The sequence below is a fragment of the Colletotrichum chrysophilum genome (genome assembly GCF_026319265.1).
Source record: "Colletotrichum chrysophilum strain AFK26 chromosome Unknown scaffold_92, whole genome shotgun sequence".
Taxonomy (NCBI): domain Eukaryota; kingdom Fungi; phylum Ascomycota; class Sordariomycetes; order Glomerellales; family Glomerellaceae; genus Colletotrichum; species Colletotrichum chrysophilum.
The window spans coordinates 56,677-75,627 of NW_026517379.1; the positions used below are offsets into that span (position 1 = coordinate 56,677).

At 52.5% G+C, this 18,951-nt stretch overlaps 7 protein-coding genes across 7 annotated transcripts; 3 read left to right on the forward strand and 4 right to left on the reverse strand.

Moving 5' to 3' along the window:
- Positions 1–187: 187 nt before the first annotated feature.
- On the forward strand, positions 188–2,024 carry COL26b_009497 (uncharacterized protein; the record flags this gene model as incomplete). Its single annotated transcript, XM_053182225.1, has 4 exons — positions 188–259; positions 329–1,039; positions 1,109–1,653; positions 1,751–2,024. 4 exons carry the CDS (start codon positions 188–190, stop codon positions 2,022–2,024), a joined length of 1,602 nt encoding a protein of 533 aa, XP_053033808.1.
- A 628-nt stretch (positions 2,025–2,652) lies between these two features.
- COL26b_009498 (uncharacterized protein) lies at positions 2,653–4,905 on the reverse strand (the record flags this gene model as incomplete). Its single annotated transcript, XM_053182226.1, has 5 exons — positions 2,653–2,902; positions 2,953–3,064; positions 3,159–3,873; positions 3,939–4,714; positions 4,782–4,905. 5 exons carry the CDS (start codon positions 4,903–4,905, stop codon positions 2,653–2,655), a joined length of 1,977 nt encoding a protein of 658 aa, XP_053033809.1.
- A 3,810-nt stretch (positions 4,906–8,715) lies between these two features.
- Positions 8,716–9,733, forward strand: PHO85 (negative regulator of the PHO system; the record flags this gene model as incomplete). Its single annotated transcript, XM_053182227.1, has 2 exons — positions 8,716–8,784; positions 8,837–9,733. The coding sequence occupies 2 exons, from the start codon at positions 8,716–8,718 to the stop codon at positions 9,731–9,733; spliced, it is 966 nt and encodes a 321-aa protein (XP_053033810.1).
- A 361-nt stretch (positions 9,734–10,094) lies between these two features.
- On the reverse strand, positions 10,095–10,748 carry COL26b_009500 (uncharacterized protein; the record flags this gene model as incomplete). The annotated part of the gene is made up of 1 exon (XM_053182228.1): positions 10,095–10,748. The coding sequence occupies one exon, from the start codon at positions 10,746–10,748 to the stop codon at positions 10,095–10,097; it is 654 nt and encodes a 217-aa protein (XP_053033811.1).
- Positions 10,749–12,122: 1,374 nt separating this feature from the next.
- On the forward strand, positions 12,123–12,746 carry COL26b_009501 (uncharacterized protein; the record flags this gene model as incomplete). The annotated part of the gene is made up of 3 exons (XM_053182229.1): positions 12,123–12,132; positions 12,396–12,711; positions 12,740–12,746. The coding sequence occupies 3 exons, from the start codon at positions 12,123–12,125 to the stop codon at positions 12,744–12,746; spliced, it is 333 nt and encodes a 110-aa protein (XP_053033812.1).
- A 740-nt stretch (positions 12,747–13,486) lies between these two features.
- Positions 13,487–14,590, reverse strand: COL26b_009502 (uncharacterized protein; the record flags this gene model as incomplete). The annotated part of the gene is made up of 1 exon (XM_053182230.1): positions 13,487–14,590. One exon carries the CDS (start codon positions 14,588–14,590, stop codon positions 13,487–13,489), a length of 1,104 nt encoding a protein of 367 aa, XP_053033813.1.
- A 961-nt stretch (positions 14,591–15,551) lies between these two features.
- COL26b_009503 (uncharacterized protein) lies at positions 15,552–17,064 on the reverse strand (the record flags this gene model as incomplete). Its single annotated transcript, XM_053182231.1, has 4 exons — positions 15,552–15,958; positions 16,255–16,776; positions 16,842–16,973; positions 17,037–17,064. 4 exons carry the CDS (start codon positions 17,062–17,064, stop codon positions 15,552–15,554), a joined length of 1,089 nt encoding a protein of 362 aa, XP_053033814.1.
- Positions 17,065–18,951: the final 1,887 nt, after the last annotated feature.

Below are 18,951 nucleotides of genomic sequence, written 5' to 3' on the forward strand. Positions count from 1 at the left end.
GAACATACCGGGGCAGCAACCGATCCGCGTCCTTCTACTACGTAAGGTAGGTAGTACCTTACCTCACGTATGCCCACTCCCCCCCCCCCCACATCGCCCGCATCGAATTGAATATCACATGGGTACATGTAAATTGGCGTTGCAGTAGACATACTTGCGCTACACACTTTGGCCAGTCTTTATCAAAATGCACGAGATCATCACTCTGCAACTCGGCGAGCTGAGCAACTACGCAGCGACTCATTTCTGGAACACCCAGGTTCAGACCCCAGCTTTCTATACCACCGCTTTGCTCGTTGGCCGCTGACTCGACTCGTTTCTTTACCAGGAATCCTATTTCACCTACTCGGCCGAGGATGAATCTCCGGTGAATCACAACGTTCACTGGCGCCCAGGTGTAGCCCTGGATGGCTCCGAGACCTTCCTCCCGCGCACCATCATCTATGACCTGAAGGGCGGCTTCGGTTCACTCCGCAAGATCAATGCCCTCTACGACGCCAGCGATGAATCTGCTCCCACCCATCTCTGGTCGGTTCAATCCATATCCCCTCACCAGAACGGCCCTTTGTTTCCCCAGTCCTGCTCACCTCATGACAGGGAAGGGTCCGCTCATGTTCACAAACAGCCTGAGATAGAGCAGAGTGCCTACCAGCAGAGTCTTGATCTTGGCGCTCCTGCTCCGACACTCAAACCGTCCGACGTGCGGTACTGGTCAGACTTCTCTCGCGTCTTCTACCACCCGAAGTCACTCAATCAACTATACGACTATGAGCTCAACTCATCCATTATGCCCTTTGATAAATGGTCACTAGGAAAAGAGCTTTTTGACGGTCTGGACAGGGAACATGACATAGTGGACCGAGATTTTCGCCCCTTCATCGAAGAAGCGGACCAAACGCAGGGCTTCCAAATCGTCACCACCATCGACGACGCCTGGGGTGGCTTCGCGACCGAGTACATCCAGCGTCTACGGGATGAATACGGAAAAACTCCCATATGGGTTTGGGGTCTGCAGGCACCTGCTCCGGGGCTGATGATTGTGAGAGCCCCTAATCTAGATTCTTGGGTGGCTTCTTCGTCCTGGCAATCAGACTAACCCTATCGCCAGGATCAACGACGTATGCAAGCAGCCAATACTGCGAGAACCGTCAAGGACCTATGTGAGCATGCTTCCATGATGGTGCCCATGGCACTTCCTCATGGCCGACTGCCCTCCAAAATCAACCTGAACTTGCAGTCTCTCTGGCATACCTCAGCCCTGCTAAGTACTGCCATGGAGACGGCCACTATCGCGTCGCGTCTGAATTCTCAAGTTGGTGGGAGTAGCCCTCAGGCCTCACTTGGTGATTTAGTCAGCGGTTTGAATCTGCAGGGTAAGCAGACTATGAGCAGGCTTCAGTTGAGCGTTACCGGGCCGAAATCAATCTCGAGCGCGGGAATAAACCATGTAGACGACCATACCAAGCTGGACGTTGACGTTTTTGATATCCTGAGAACAAAACCCCTGCCCCGCAAAAGAAGCCTCGAGGAATCGGCCAGCACGCCACATTTCTTTGGTCACACTGTCACCACCCGTGGCCAGGCACAAATCTCGGAAGATAGCAAGCAAAGATATCGGCCCAGAGCTGCCCTTGTGGAGACGAGCACTCAAAGGTGAGAGAACTGCCGCCCTCTTCGATATACCTCCCAATGTCAAGGAGGATGCGGCACAAGCTACCTCACTATCTAATTAGAGCTCACCGTGCCACAGATACCACACAGAAAAGGGGTTCCCCATGCTCGATAGTTTCCCTCACATCTACCCAGACCGCAGCGACAAGACCTCCCCAGATACTTTGGGCACCATAGCGAGCCTCTCCACAGACACATCCGTGTCTGCAGCAATGAAAGAACTGCGCATAGCTGTTGCGTCCTCCATCGGTGTGGAGGATCGTGAGGATATTAGCAACGAGCTTGCCGATCTTGCTGAAGCATACCGTGAGGGTTGGTCGAGTGGTAGTGACGACGACGACGACGACTACTGATAGATATCTCGAGCCGACACAATTCAAACCTTACGAGACGAGGGTCACCAACCACAAGTGATAATGCACGGTCTATTCGTGAAGCTGTGGAATGTCTAATGTACAATTACTCAAGCGCATCCAGACACCTGAGAGTAGAAGATACTGACTGCAATGCATACAAACCGCATGCTGCCTTCACGCCGATTTCATGGGTGCCAGTTCTATTCCTGGATTGCTCTTTAGTAGTCTCCGCTCGTCCGAGTAGACTCACGTCGAGCGACCATCGGCGAGTAACATACCAAAGTCCACGATACGTACTGGTATTTTTGATTCCTTTTCTTTTTTCTGGGGGGGTGGTTGTAGGGTGTGTCGACTGGCTGAAGTTTTCTTCGACAAGTAGCGCGAGCATCCTGACTAGTTTTGCATTTGCCGTCTAAAGCCGTCCCATGGTGCCGCAGTTGACCCAGCTGGAGTGCATTCGTCATTCCTTGCCTGCTGATTAGTGAACTGGTGAAAGGGGTGTACAGCAAAGGCTGCTGTATTGGCATCATGCCAACAGTGTTCGCAGGTGAAGCTGAATACTTGAAAGGCCTTGATGCACGGTGTGCAATAGCATGCTCTGCAGAACACTCTCAACCGGCCGCTGTCACAGAAGCGGCCTGGCGTTTTGCTGGAGGTTGTGGAGTTTCCTAGATGACTCGTTAGCAAAGCTTGGCGAAGGGATTTCATTGGGCCGTAGCGAGCTTTCCGTTGTAGCGGCGAGCTCTAGTCGTGGCAATACCTCTGAAGCACCTCGTTTCTTGACTTGCGCAGCCCCGTTGGTGGCATTTTGCCTCTTCTGAGGCTTCAGGGGCTTCTTTTCGCCAGGTTCGAAAACGTCGTCGGGGAGGTTGAAACTAGATACGAATGAGCCTAGTCACCGATACATCCGGCGTGTTGCGCCTACCTTCGCACATGCTGGACCGTCAGGGAGTTGAGTGTAGGCTCATATTTATCCCACGAAGTACACAGCGACTTGAAGTTGTCCACCTGATACGATAGATCAAGCGATTTGGCGCCTAGCAAGTCAGCATTACCCACACCCAGAAGACTTCAAGGGAACCTGAAAGAAAGGATGGAGTGCTGAACACAGATCAGTTAGCGGCGACCTACCTTCGCTCAATGTAAGGCCGATATAGTGCGTTGTCGTGAACACTTCGGCCAGAGGCGACCGCGGTTTGCAGTCCTCCAGCTTGACCTGATGCTCATCCTCCAATTTGAACTTGTCCTCTTCGATGACCTCCTTCTTTGAACCCACGTTCGTGTCAAGCGCTTCAGCTTTAAGCCCGGGAATGTTGTCTGTCTCGGTCTTGAGACCTGGAATCCCGTTCAGCTCAGCTTTGGTTTCGAGCTTCTCTTCCTTCAAAGCACCCGCGTCGTCTGTGGCCTGGCTGTCTTTGACAAGGAAATTAAAGCTTCCTGCCTGGATTTGCTGGACCTCTTCGTCGCTCGTACATCTGTGACGGCGCTCGTAGCCCTTATTGAACGCATGTGCCAATGCTATAGACTGATGCTGCTCCAAGCCCTGGACCAAGACACGAACTTTTGACTCGACGTAACCAGACCATATCTTGTGGGCTTCTTTGTCAGTACTCGCGGTGATAACTGAAATGTAGTATTTGTATCCCTGGGTGAAGAAGGTATGCTTCACAAACAGATCACTCCAAGGATTCTTGCCAACCATGATGTTGTCTGTAATCTCGCAACCTCTTGTCAACTCCTGTTGAATGACCGTCATCGCAGATCGTGTGATATTGTAGGTCGCACACATGGAAGGGTAGGCGGGGGTGATGACGGGCATAAGGTGGAATTGATCCCCTTTATAAACCTAGTGCGAGGGTCAACAGAGGTCCGAAGACAGGTTTGAACCAGGCTCTTCGATTTCCAACCCACCTTGGGATTCCAGACGCGGACCTGCAGAGGACCACCTTCCACATTCTTCAGCAGTACGGGTTGCGGCCACGGCCAACGGCGCATGATGTGGAAGAATTTGTTAACGATGACAGAGCTGGCGGCCTTCGGATACAGCTGGCAAACTCGAGCGACAAGCATTGCCCATGCCACACCTCCGGGGAAGCCCATGATGTTGGCATAGATTGCGCGTCGCTGTGCCCAAAGTTTGATGGCGCGCAGTGCTAACTTAAAGGTAGCCTCTTCCGGTACAAGACTTAGAATCTCGTCGGTAACACGCGTACCATTCAAGGAGCGAAGTTCTGCCTCGTCTAGACCTCGAAGCAAGCCGGAGTCCTGGACATTGAACTCCTTGGGCAGCTGCTTCAGCATGGCAATACGGGAGAAAATCAAGTCGATGCTGATGCCAAAAAATTCGAACTTGATGATGGGGACGAAGGCATCCTCCACCACTGCCATATCCGTTATTGCGTCGGAAGGGGCCATTTCCTTGAGCAGACCGGGGAATATTTCGAAGTAATCGGACCGAGTAACGTACTTGGGGGCGACGACGAGGGTATCGATATCGGAGCCGGGGCCGTAGACGCCCAGGCGAAAGCTGCCATAGGTGAAAATCTGGCCTCTCGCATCTCTAATGAGAGCCTCATTTCCTTCTTCCCTTTTGCGAGCTACTCTTTTTACGAATTCGTCGCAAATCTGCTGGAGGTGGTTGATGACCTGGTACCTGGATTCGCCAAGGAATGGGTTAGATTGTCGTGCTAGTAGGACACATTCGGGGCGACTCGAACGGTCAAATTGCTTGCCTTTTGGCAGTCTCTGCGGGACTTTCGAAGGTATTCTGCTTCTTGAGTTCCTCAATGAGTGCCTCTTTCGCCTGGTTCTCCAATTCCGTCGGAAGGGCTGTGGAGATGGGCGGCGTTACGCCGTAAGCTCTTTCTTCGCTGGCCATGCCTAGGTGCTACTTTCTTCGCGACCGATACGCGAAGAACATCCAAGTCGAAAAACGTGGCTAAGCGGAGCGGCACCTGGCCAAGCAGCGAGGAATGGCGATGAGGAGGAAGGATTTGTCGGAGAGAAGGATGCTCTAAGTAAAGGCAAACAGACGAAGACTGGTTGACGACAAGGCAAAGCCAGCCTGGCGAGGTAGATAGTAGGTAGTGGATGCCTCCGTTGGAATACGGGACGCTGGAGAAAGTGCAGGGGAGAGTGGGAGAGCGCAGGACTGTACGTAGACACGCGAGACTAGAGCAGGCCGTGGCGCGTCAATGGCGCTAAGGTTGCCGATTAAGGTACTGAACCAAGGCCCGATTTGCAGGGGAGACTTCACATGCAGGCTGAGTACCCGCGCCTTCACATCATACCTAGGTTACCTTAGGTAAAGTACGTACCTAGATATCCGTATCTCCCGCAGGTTCCTTCACACCATACCTTCCATAGGTAGGCACCTACAAAATCCTACACACCAGTATCATACACCTTTCACGCTCTGGAAGTAGGTAAGCTCAGTACTATGAGGTATGGAAAGAATCGCAAGAACCGCTTTTTCATTCATGTATACGCCACATTAATAACAAGCTCGGTAATGCAACATTTTTCACGCGATATGAACAAGGCAACCTCTGCAGGCAGCTAGTTGCTTGTTCGTCTCCAAGAAAGCTTTATCCTCAGATCAGCAGCCATGCCAAACCACCGAGTATGCCGACACCACCAACCATTTCCAGGGTGCCTTTCCACCGAAAGTCCCTGAGTTGTAGCAGGCCTAGGGGGTCATATTCCTTCACCAGCACATCTGACCCAAAACTGTGTCTTCTCTTCCTGAGAGAATTTGGTCGCCCCCGAGTCCGTGCCAGTGCCATGGATGGACCTCTGTCATCTGAAGACAAGTCTACCTCTCTCCATGTTCCTCTCAGCCACGGAGATGCCTGCTCTCGCGATCTTCGTTCGCGCATTAGCCGTTCTCTGACCAGACTGCGCTGTAAATCTGCAGCCCAGTTCGTCAGTTGGAGGCGGCAGAAGCGCTCCTCGTGCTGGCTGTAGTTCGACACGCGGCTCACAGTGAGAGGGGTCGAAAAATTGGTCCTAGTCAGAAGCATTCTTCTCTCTGCTGTTGAACCTGTTTGTGCTGCGATGGCGAAAGACGCGTTGCCCGTGGCAGCGTCCCGACGACGCCAACCAAGTAGCTTCTTTGCCGCGTTGTGACGCAAGCATGCGGCCCCGTCGAAGCTGAAGATATAGCTCACTAGGCTGGAAAGGTCTGTCGGTACTAGAGGTTGAACATATTCCGGACTCATTAGGATACTAGCATCCATTACATCGTCGTCTGTGCCGGTCTTGCTAGAGATTGCGAAGATGTTCAACGTTCCTGCCGCATCCAGACCTTGTGAAGTAAACGTAAAAAGGTCAAGGCCAGCATCGGCTAGCTGGCGGGAAATCCGTTCTTTGCTTTTTGTCATCTCACCCACTGTTAGCAAATCTGCCTGAGCCAGGAGAGGCACGACGTTCGTAAGCGACTGAAGCTGGCGAATATAGTGCAGGTCGGTCGAACTGAGGCCTGTACATGTTCAATCATAGGTGCCCGCAAAAGTTGGCTTACAGACTCACCTGAAGAGGAAATCATATACAGCACGGCATCTACAAGTAGACCACCTCCTCCACTAATGGTCCTTAAGACATTGGAATCATTGAGGTCGTCGAGTCGACATTTGTGCAAGTGTGATTCGACGTAGTGCGAAACTTGCTCAACAGTATCGGACGGCTGAGATGTCAGCAGTGGTAAACAGGCTACGATACGAGCTGGGATGGCATACCCGACATGTTTCCTGGTAACCTGGCGTGTCAACAAAGCAGACGTTCCTGTCTAGAACCATGTCGCCGGCAGTATCGGAACCAGATAGGGAACTGATCGAGGTTGGTTCTCTCCACCACTGGGGATACGGCTTTGTACTGGCGAGTGTTTTAGTAATACGAAAGGAACCCTGGGCCATTGGAGGGTCGTAGGGAAGCGTATTCGTTGGCAGCAGTCCGGTGGATGCCATGGCGATAGGCACTGTGGGATCAACATGCACAACGTGAGGACATGACTGCGTGATAGCTCTGATCAAAGATGTCTTCCCGAGACCTGAGGTTTGATCACAGTAAGTAACCATTTTCAATCCCTCTCGACGGAAGACATGGGCATGTACCTGATTTGCCCGCCACGAGCAATTTGAGCCTCCCCAAGGATTTTCCAACTTCGGTAAATGGTCGTCGGCTGGGGACACTGATTGTAGGCATTATAAACTGTTGGGCACCCTCGCCGTTGTACGAACTCTGAGCTTGACCAGACTCAGAGGCGCCGAAGGCGCTCATGACGAAGCTCTCTTGGTACTCGGACAGCGACCCTGCCAACGAGTTTCGTCGCGAGGAGGAGCTGCTTATGGCGGAACATGGGCCGGAGACGCCATAGAGGATGGGTGTCATGGGTTGAGACGGTGTCAGCGGCGGAGGTGTCTGTATTCTCGTTGGCGACCTATTGCTTGTGACTGGAAGTCGGTTTTGTATGGCTTCACGAGGTTGCAACGTGGATGTGAGGTTAGGACGGGGAGCAGGCGCAGGGGGCGCTGCACTAGAATCACGGCTCGACGCGGTGCCGGCAGGAAGATGGTTGTGTATTGGACGTTTTCGATCGCGAGCACGAGGATGGGTGTGACAAGGCGATGGCAAGGCTGTTTCCACGGCGGTCTCATCTGCAATGATGAAGGACATTTGAGGAGTTGAAGACTGCGATGTGAAGCGATCGGCAGCTCCATCACCAGACAAAGCGTGCCCCGAGAAGGTGCTGCTGCCAGGAAGAGGGCGCATTTTGAAGCCGGCTTATCATCAGTCCAAGTTGATAAGGCAGCTGCTGTGTAGTTGGAAGAGATGGGGTGTTCGGGGAATCAAGTGGGCGAACGGGCGATATTCAGACACAGTCTAGAAGGTTGTCGGGAAGTCAAGACGATGGCGCAGTATGGTCGCTGGCGGATGGAATGGTAGATAACGTTCAACTCGCAAGCTGATAAGAGATTCGGTGGGCCTCCTAAGGGGCGCATGACCAGTGACATGCGTACTCCTCAGGTAGGTAAGGTAGTGTGGGGTGTTGGGGTGGAACACTGCTGACATAAGCCAACCTAAGAACCTAGCTATCATACCTTAGGTATCCGTACCTTACCTTAGGTATGATGTCGGGCAGACTGCCTCCATGGGTGAGCTGATCCAGGCTTTACCCGACCCGCTGCGGCTGGCCGCTGCATTTTACCCCTCCATAGGTACCTACTTAGTTCAGAGGCTGTATTCTGTAGTCTCGGCAGGTCCCCTAATCGTCACTCGCCTCTCCCTAGGGCCTGACTCACCAGGCGGACACGAAGCCCCCCATCGACAGCCGCCGTATGCAGCAGCTACCTACCTGCCTTACCGTCTCGTCCCGTCCCAGTCCCTACTTGACGACAAGCCGCTTTCGCATCTATCACAACCACACATTCACGCACTTCTTGCCTCCCTATACAGCCGTCCAGACACAGCCTCGTGAGGCTTCACTTCACAAAGAGAATACGGAACAAACCGCGATTGTCAAGTGCACTCGACTTTTCTGCGTACCAACCCGAGACGCTTATTTTCTGGCTGGTGCCGTCCAGAACCACTCGTTTTCTTCTTTTCGCCTGCGCGAGCAGTTCCTTTCGAAGATACCCGACCATAGATCAGCTCGCCCATTTCGTACGAACGCTTTCGATCATAATCAGACATGGACGGCAAGAGACATCCGAGCTCCTTCCAGCAGTTGGAGAAGCTAGGCGAAGGAACTTATGCCACGGTACGTCCTTCTAGCAGTACAAAATTGTCTCCTCCGCTGACAATTGTCATAGGTTTTCAAAGGTCGCAATCGCCAAACGGGAGAGCTCGTTGCTCTCAAGGAGATCCACCTCGACTCGGAGGAAGGTACACCTTCAACAGCAATCCGAGAAATCTCCCTCATGAAGGAGCTCAAGCACGAGAACATCGTCGCACTCCACGACGTCATCCATACAGAGAACAAGCTAATGCTGGTGTTTGAATACATGGACGGCGACCTCAAGAAGTACATGGATACACACGGCGATAGAGGGGCCCTGAAGCCTCATCAAATCAAGTCATTCATGTACCAGCTCTTAAGGGGCATCGATTTCTGCCACCAGAATAGGGTTCTGCACCGAGATCTCAAGCCACAGAATCTCCTCATCAACGGCAAAGGGCAGCTGAAACTTGGCGACTTTGGCTTGGCTCGCGCGTTTGGCATCCCTGTCAACACCTTCTCCAACGAGGTGGTGACGCTGTGGTACCGGGCACCAGATGTGCTTCTGGGTAGCAGGACATACAACACCAGCATCGACATATGGTCTGCTGGCTGCATCATGGCAGAGATGTACACTGGAAGGCCCTTGTTTCCCGGAACAACAAACGAGGATCAAATCATCCGCATTTTCCGCATAATGGGAACACCGACTGAGCGCACGTGGACCGGCATCACACAGTTCCCTGAGTATAAGCCGACATTCCAGATGTATGCCACTCAGGATCTACGCCAAATTCTGCCACAAATTGACCCAACTGGTATCGACTTGCTTCAGAGAATGCTTCAATTGCGCCCCGAACTTCGCATCAGCGCGCATGAGGCGCTCAAACACCCCTGGTTCAACGACATTGTGATGCAGCAACATCAGCAACAAGCCTTGCAGGCGCAAGCCAGAGCTTATCCGGGCCAGGCTTCGTACGACGCGTACTGATTGCGATGGTTGAAGTTGACTCGTTGGGTATGGTTTTCAAGGCGTACGGTCTTTGATTCCAAGGGAGAGTTTCTGAAACTTCGTTTTGGCATTTCTGGCATAGTCGGATCCAGCGGGAGGCATCCCGGGGCCTTGAGTCTTTATTTTCCATTGACTGTTGCAAGACTGTTGTGAAGCAGGTCACAAAGTCGAAGGGCACATAAAATTGTCGTAACAAGCGCATTCAAGCAATACAGGTCGACCAGTGGACTCCTTTATTCTACAGCTCGTTCTTACTTTTGTTTTCAATAAGAACCCATGGGGTTGAACTATGCATGCCGCCAATTCCTTGATATTCGTCTTTTCTAGGACGCGCAGCCTCCTACTCCTTACGGACCAAACTGTCATCGACGGGGCTATGGAAATGCTTTGTCTTGGGCTCTCTCTCCCAGGTTTTTGCGAGCGCGTACGAATGGTCATCATCCGAGTAGCCCGCCTTGAGCCTCAGGTTCTGAACCATTGCCCTGACAGTTTTGGCGACCTCCATGCGTAGTTGAATAGCCTCGGGGTGATCTTTGAGTACTTCAGGTACCTCGCCAGCGTTCAATGACCTGCCTAAAACCTCCTCTTGTTTTCGTACCATACGCTTCCATTTTGAGCGTGATTCTCTGAAAACTTCATCGACGTCGACGGCGCTGCCGTAAATGACTCGGATCTTAGCACCGATGCGCGGTAAAAACCGTGGCCATTCTCTGTCCTCTGGCATGATGTTTTTGAATCCATCGATGAAGATGGGGACCAGCTGGGGGGCAGGGTCGGACTCAAGGATCAACCGCGACACTCCCCATTTGAAGTATCTCAGGGCATTTTGAGGATGCTGATGTACACATCCCTCCGGAAAGACATGGATCCACGCGTTATGATTAACGCCGTAATATGCGGGCGACTTGAAGTTCTCGTTGGCACCAGCCTTGAAGGTGGCGCCACGAGTGTACACAGAGCCCGGTCCGGAGAGTATGCGGATGGCCTGGGTCATGGTCGGCTGAAATAGCCCTCCGTGGGGAGAATGCAGCATTCGGTAAGTTGGTAGGACTTGACCAAGAGTGAAGAAGGTCGTAAAGAAACTGGAACATGAGTGAGTTCTATGTTACCAAGACTTGCGGTTGAGAGGGGTTATTATAAACCTATTCTTGAAGCAGATGTCGTGAGCTCCCAAGCTCCAACGGCTGTTTTCGGGGATCATGTTGTACCTGAGTGGCAAGACTCCCCATATCAGGGGGTCATCCAGACTGCGGTTTCGAGATGCATCAGCTTGACGCATTCGCTACGAAAACCACACAAGTCAAACCCACACGCTGATATGATTAGAGACTGCGTGCGGGAACCCATTATCAGCGAATCGCGTTCTTCACCAAGAGGGGGGTTGCGGACGAGTGTGGTTGATAGAAAAGCATAAATACCAGTAATCAGACCACGATCGGCATGGCCAGCACGACGCTTGTCCAAGAGGCCCAGAAACTCGTCTTGACCCTCCGTCTGAATATCGTTGAGGGCGTACAAAAAGACTCGAGAAATTGCTCCTGTCAGGGTCATGACAGTTGCTGATGCCATGCGCCATGGCAAGCTGGGCCGATCTGGCATGGCCTCGGTGGCCGCCATATCTGTTCCGCAGATAACGATCTGCCGGATGACGCCGCTTTTAAATTGATGGAATAGAGCCCCGTGGGAGAAAATTGGAAAATTAGGGGTACGAAGTGCTTTTGCCTGCACTGCTCACCTTGAACCTTTCAGAAATGTTTGCAGAAGAGGCAACACGCGTGGCGTACCGGGTGACCAATGCCTAACAGTGTCATGTACCAAATCCCCCACCACGGACTAAACTGGGACAATGCGACCGGGAGCGGCCAGAATCTCATTCAGTCTCGTCGCAGCGAGGCGAAGCAACTAAGGGCTAATGATACCCGAACGATCCTTGATTAGAGAGAGCGAGAGAATGACAGGCAAAATGGGCGTGAAAAACCTGGGGCTCAACAAACGGTGGATCGCTCTGATGCAATCGCCCCGTTATTAGAAAGATTAAGCCTCATCAATGCATTATGATTTTATCCCGTCGTTCCATCGAGACCTACCCCTGTCTGCTTTGTATGCCCACTGTCGCGACACGGCTTCTTACCTTACCATCCTACGGATACCGCGCCAGGAACTTCTTTGGGCACTAGGTAGCCAGGCACCTGGTTGAGCTTCTCGTTCCTTCAGCTTTAGCTTCTCGGAGCTCACTTCCACCTTTTGCCACATCACTTGTGTATACCTCAAGTTACCCCAGGGAAAATTGCAACATAGGCATTTCCGTCATCTCGAAAACCAAACATTTCGGGGGAAAGGCATCAAGAAACGGAGTCCGACGGTAAACATGGCTCACAGTAGGCGCGACACCATGACCAAAATATATGCCCCGCCCGATACTGATGTTGACCAGGCAAGAGAAACACTTCGCGCAGTGTTTTCACCTCGCACGAACGTGACCTCGCCAAGGCTGCATGGACCTCTACGTCTGCCCGACTTAACAGAGACTCGTTCCTTCCCTTCGGCTCTTGTTACCTCTGCCTCGAGATCGCCAGGGACCCGGTTTCTTGCAGTCATGGCGATGTCTTTTGCAGAGAGTGCGCTGTTGCAAACCTTTTAGCCCAAAAGAAGGAGATCAAACGCCTAGAGCGTGCGCGAGAGAAGGCCGAGCAGGAGATTCACGAGGCTCTTGCTCGTAAAGATGCAGAAGCTCAGGAACGTGCCATGAAGGAATTTGAGATGCTACAAGCAGGTTTGAACCCTGCGTTGTCTTCAATAACCGCGGCGCCATCGTCTTCATCTTCGACACGTGAAAATGAGGCCGATTCTGGGTCTATCACGGCAAAGGTTGGCTCGAAAAGGAAGTTTGTCTTGGATCAAGAAGAGCTGGAGAGAATAGCGGAGGGTGATCGCAACAAAGCCAAGAAGTCAATTGAGTACGAAAAGGTCCAAATCTTGCCACAGACCATAATTTTCTTGTGCTGGTTTTTTTTTTTAACATTCTCTTAGGCCTCTAAAGAGTCTCTGCCGTCTTTCTGGACCCCTTCCCAAACTCCCGATGCCGAAGCAGCCCGAAAAGCGGCAATTGTCATAAAAAAAGCCAAAATCAATCCCGTCTGCCCCGCGTCGCCCGATGACTCTCAACATCCCTACTCTCTTAAGAGCCTCATACAGCTGAACTTCAAAGAAGAAGCCGACACAGGTGCGGATGGAACGAGACGTATCTGCCCCTCCTGTCTCAAGACTCTTGGCAACGCTTCGCGACCACAGCTTGCGGAGAGCTGTGGCCATGTTATATGTCGAGGCTGTGCGACCAAATTCATGGCCCCGGTCAAAGGCAACATTTCTGCGGAGCAGGAGCATGCCTGCTATGTCTGTGACGCAAGACTTGCGTCCAGTGGTTCAAAGAGCAAGCCAAGACAATCAAAGCAAGAATTTCCTGGGCTCATTGAACTCAGGTCTGAGGGAACCGGCTTCTCTGCGCGCGGGGCGAACATGGTAGAGAAGACGGCTGTCGCCGCCTTTCAATGCTAGCGAGTAATGAGGATGCAGACTTGAAGCTGACGACAGTATCGACTTGATGCAAGCAGAGCACGATGTATCATAAGAAGCCAGCTGTATCAGATCAAGAGCAACCCCGATTCTATTGTCATATGTGGCCATAGCCTCGGCGATGGCCCTGGACGGGGGCAAAGGGTGTGCTGTGGCCGCTCAAAGCAGCCTGAGGACCATCTGCCGAAGACGCTGCATTTGTGACCTCGCAGCAGGCGACCTACTTCGCAAGAAGATCACTATGAAAATGCCGAAACGGAGGACCAGTTTGTGAATGATGCCCTTGGACACCATGGTTAGCCCATGGCTAAAAAAGCTCTTCAGCACTTCGCCCGGGTGACCCGCATACAATGCGGTAATGCCCTCGGCTCTAGCGATAGAGATGATGAGAGCGAGAACGCTGTATTCGGCCATTCTCTCAAGCTTGCTTCGCCTATTTTCATTCGATCCGAAGGAAGCGGGACTTTGCGGGTCTTTCTCGAAATATCTCCCCGCGCTATCAGTGCTTCTCCGGGGCGAAGGACCCCCGGAGCCCCTTATTTGTAACCTGGTCTTGGCGGTCTGTAGTGGATAGCTGATCGTGGTAGCAATGGCTTTGCTAGCGGCAGCGAAGAGAAACGTCGTCTGGGTGTTATATGAAGCCTCGTCGGAATCGGGCTGGAGGGTCTTGGCCAACTTGTCGTTCAGGAAAAAAGTTATGCTTGGGTTGATGGTCAGGAGAAGGGACGCTGAATACCCAGCCCAGAGCCCTCGAATACCATTCTCGGCGCGAATCGCTGCCATGATTCTCCATATAGATAAAGTGTGCTCGTCGTCTTGATCTTCCATCATGGCCGAAGTCTGTTTTCTCGTAACGACGTTGGCAATGGGTGTTGTACAGGCTCTCGCGCAGGCGCCCGCCAGCGCGCCGACAAGTAGCTGCTCGATAGCCGGCAGCTTGCTTCCGCGGGCGCGACGGCTCGTGTCTTTGAAGTATGCGTAAAAGAGGAAGAACAAGAAGGAGTCGGTGACCGACTTGAAGATATCCTGTGCAAGACCCGTGTAAAGCGCCGAGACGCCTTCCTGCGTCACAACCGTCTTGAGCGCATCGAGGACCCCGCGGTACTGCTCCTTCTTGGATATGGAGTCTTCTCGTCTCAGCTGGCGCTGCACTTTAAGGCGCGTCGTAACGAGATCGAGAGGGTATACGGCCGCTGTGGAGAAGGCTGTTCCTGTAGCACCGGCAAGGGCATGGCCGAAGGCCTCGAGAACGCCTGCGGGCATGGTGGTGCGTGGGACAGCAGAAGGCGGGATCCGCAAGTTGACGAGTGACTCAGCATGTGAGAAGATGGGTCTTTCTCGACGTCGTGGATCAGAGTGTAGGCTCGGTGAACCCTGCACAAGCGATCGCGCGTTCGTGGTTCAGCTTATTGCAAAAGATGCTATGCTGCGTCGTGCTTCTGAATCATTTCCTAAAAAGAAGCCAATGCGTGGAAACTGGCGGTGGAAGCCACATACTAGTAGATTGTTTTCGTATCTATCCTCAAGTAATCGAGTTCAAGTTGGAAGAGGAGCATGCATTGCCGAGGCCTCGTCGCGCTGAAGTGGCTGGTCGACCCATTAGCGCAAATCCGGGGTAGCTTAACGACGTCATTAGCGCGGTCGCTGTTGACGGCACTCACATGTGTGTAATCCTGTGGTTGGAAAGAGGCCCACTTTGCCATGTGATCGATCACTTGTAGGTGTTTTCTCTCACCTTTGCTACAAAACCGTCAAGTCTTCGTGTGAAATAGACTGCAATTCAGTGAGACTCAGTGAGGATACGTGGTTTAAAGACGAATTTGTAGGCGATGAGCAAATCCAGCGTCTGTCACAACACACATAAGAATCCATGTTCCTCGGGTCACCACGAGAGAATTTTCAAGACACTCTTTGGCTGAGTTCTTCGAGGTGGACCAGGTCATGCGTGCCCGTCTATAACGCAGCTCCTATACTCAGTATCCACGCTCAATGCCTGATGTAAAGCTAGAGCCAGACGTTCAACGACCAAAACGCCACTGCCAAACAGCCCAAAGTTCCAGTCCTAGAGAATTGGTATACCGCGAAACCTAGACGCCTCCCTTCCCTTTCATGAAATGCACGAGTTCCTGAGCCAGTCCCCAAGCCGCAAAGCCAGTAACGCATCTTGCAGATGCCGAATGATCCGACATAGTCACCCCAAGCCGGGGCGCCCGTTTACCTGGTTTCAAGCTCTGCTTGTTACCGACTGCCTACGCTGTGGCTGCCCCTGCATGCTGAAACTTGACGATCTTCGAGAAGCGCCAAAATTGGCGACAGAAGTATCCGGCTCTCCTGGTGCGTCTTCTCCATCAACTAACCCTGAGTGGCCATCAGGCAGTTTTTGGGCACCTAAACCTACAACCTTGAAAATATTGGTTCGGCCACCGTTTGTGGCCATTTGCAGCTGCTCGTGAAGACGTGCGAGCTGGTATTGTCTCTTGATTGGGTTTAACACTGGTTGTGGTACCACGGGCTGCGGGTTCCAGTGCGCCAGCGCGCTCATGACGGCGGCTGTTTCCTCATCGGAGTCCACAGGTCCCGCATTGGCTTCGTCCTCGTCCTCGAGCGGCGCGTTGGCATCGAGCGCAGCCTCTACAGATTAGATAAAAAGTAAGCAAATCGTCAGTTGGATGTAGGGCCCGCTGGGTAGACTTACTCTGTTGCTTTGCCTGGTTCTTCTTCTGATATGCAGCAAGTAGCATGTCGTATGGTAAAGATCGTCCCGCCACTGCACGTTTCGCGCCCATGCTATGGCTCTTGCAGGTCAGTGATCTCGCGCATGGCTGACCATTTGGCAGCAGAACACCACACTGCCGCTCAACATCAACAGGTCCTTTGAAAGGTAAGTATGCCTGCCTGCATGTGGCTGATATGTGGGCAATTCATACCTTTCGGCTTGGGGGCTTTGGGTTTCGGTTCCTCTTTTTTCTTTTTCTGTTTTGGCCCCTTATCCGCATCGCCATCCGCTTTGCGCTTTTTCCCTTTGCCCGCCTCTCCATCTGTCTTCTTGCCTGCGGCCTTTTTAGCGGTCTTGTTCCCGATTGCCTTTTTTTCAGCGCCATCGTCATCGCCGTCGCTGTCGTCTTCACCCTTGCCGTCACCATCCTCGTCAGCCTTTCTGGCTTCTTCCTCTCTCGCGGCCTCTTTGGCTCGCTCGCGGGCTTCTCTCGCCTCCTTCTTCCTCTGAGCCTTCTCTTTCTTCAACCTTAGACACTGCGCAATGTGTGCCTTTGCGGCTGTCTTGAGAATGCTCTTCTTGCAATGTTTGCATTGTTGCAGATCAGGGCTGTCCTCGAGGGGTCGACCGGTCGCAAACGCTTCACGCGCGTTGTCGTCAAGGGGGTTGACTACCGGGCCTGGCGAGGCTACGGAGATTGATGCTGACTCGGAGTTCTTGGACTTTTTGTCATCTAGAAGTCATCCGCATGAGCTTGGTTGCCTGACAGGTTTTATGGTGGCGATAAATTCATCTTACCGTCGATGACGCTCCCTTCCCTCCAATTTCCGGGTTTGCTGTACTTCGGCGCGGGCTTCTTCAGCTTGATAGGTCCGTTGGATTGGTTCTTGGTGTCCTTTTTGGAGGCAACCTTGATCGTTTGCTCATCATCTGAATACGAGGCTTGGATTAGTACGTCTTCGCACTACGGGCCTAACACATAAGGCTCTTTACTCTTTTTCGATTCGGATACAGTCGCCATGATTACTGCTTTTCTGATGCAGGAAAGAGGCTAGGTTAGTGCGCTATGGGCGATGGAGTAGCTTTTGCCGATGGAGGTGGCGATGCGATGCGATGCGACGGGCTGGGTTGGGCGGCCTCGATGACGCGCGAGGGTGTCTTCGGAGTCCGGCGATGATAAACTCGGCCAGAAGCGTTACTTCATGGCAGCCAGTATGCGCCAGAACACCGAGGTTTCATTGGATGCGCCGGTGTCGTTCGCTGAGAAATGATGTTGGATTGCATAGGTGTGCGGATGATGGTAGTGGTCGACTGTCGTTGATTGATGCCTTGGCTGACCCTGGTGGACGGTAGGCAGGGTCACGCGTTGCGGCTGCAGGTCTCCGCAGTGGAAGCTCCCATAGGTTGTTGGACTCTGATGTCCGTGCCAATATCATCGAACAAATGCCGTTCGCACTGTCTCGATATCAAAAGTCGCGCCGCCTAGTTGCTCGGCCCGTCGGGAGCGAGATAACCCAACAGCACTCAAGAATTCGAATGGTCTTTCACCAGGAAACAGCGGATTTTCCGTACCATTCGTCTCTTAATTCATTCGAATCCGATTCATATAACCAATGTATCGTATCCGGGTTTTGCCAGTAAAGAAAAGCCCTTTCTCGGATGCTCCAACACATCCAAATGTCTGATGCTCCCAAAATGATGGTATCACCTAACCTCAAGTCCAGATCCCAATGCAGCACAGATATTCCTTTCAGCCCTCGCAATTTCGCAGATCATAAAAATTACCCTGTACGCCAATTATGAAACCGTCTTTGTACTCATCACCAGTCGTCTGCGAGAATGCCTGCTGCCCCGGTCCTGTGCACCGTGTCTTCGTGGGCTCGCATGGCCTCCATCATCGATCGTGCATGTAGCATGCCCATGTCACTCCATATCGTCTGAATAACAGCCAGCGACCATTCCCAACATTCTTTTGGGACCCCAGGAGCGCAGCCTGCCACTTTCAGGTGAAACAGTAAAGCCGGCAGTCCTGCTGATCCAGCCCCCCCTCCTCCCGGACTCTCCACGGTTACCTGCGCCGTCTCGTCTAAAACGGGGTGTCGCCAATGTGTTGGAGCGCTGACTAAGGTGTCCTTCGCAAGCTTTCGTATGAGCTTGAGGAGCTTGTCGCGCGCAGCTGCTGACAGTAAGGACAAACTTGATACAGGATTCTGATTTGCCAAGTCGAGTAGGGTCTGGTTGACCAGTATTCGGGCCCATCGGTAGTAGTTCCATATGCGAGCAGTCCAGACATCATGGTACTTGTGGTATTCACCCTGGAAGACTGCCTTCGGTGGCAAATGGGTCGCGTGGACGACACGATATTCCCATTCCCCCTTCAGCCCCGCCTCCCAAGCCGAAAGGTCAGCGTCCAATTCCAGGAGTTGCTGGATGACATTGGCCGTCTTGGGTTTGCCGTCGCTAACAACGTGATTGGTGATGAAAGAAGATATTTCTACAAAGCGGGCGATCAGGACTGCTAGATCGGTGGAAGGAAGATCAAAAGGCATCTGTAGTTGCGATCCGTAAGAAACCCAGTCGTAGAAGTCCGGAGGCATCGGCATCCCCGCTACGTGAAGAGGAATAAACTACGAAATTAGCATACCTTAGCGTAGACTGTGGGGTGGAGGAATTACCATCGAGTAACACAACTGCAGTAGGGCTCTAAATCCACCAAAGGGCACGCTAGGCATCGGGCACCAACTCCTCATCAATGCAGCACCACCCATGACATGGGCATGAACAGTGCCTGTCGAATGGTGGGTTCCTTTGACAACCTTTTTAACCGTCAGTATTTGCGGTTCCTCAAGCATTGTCTCGCAGACGCTCTTCAGAGCACCAGCAACCTACCTCGAACATCGCTAGTGCC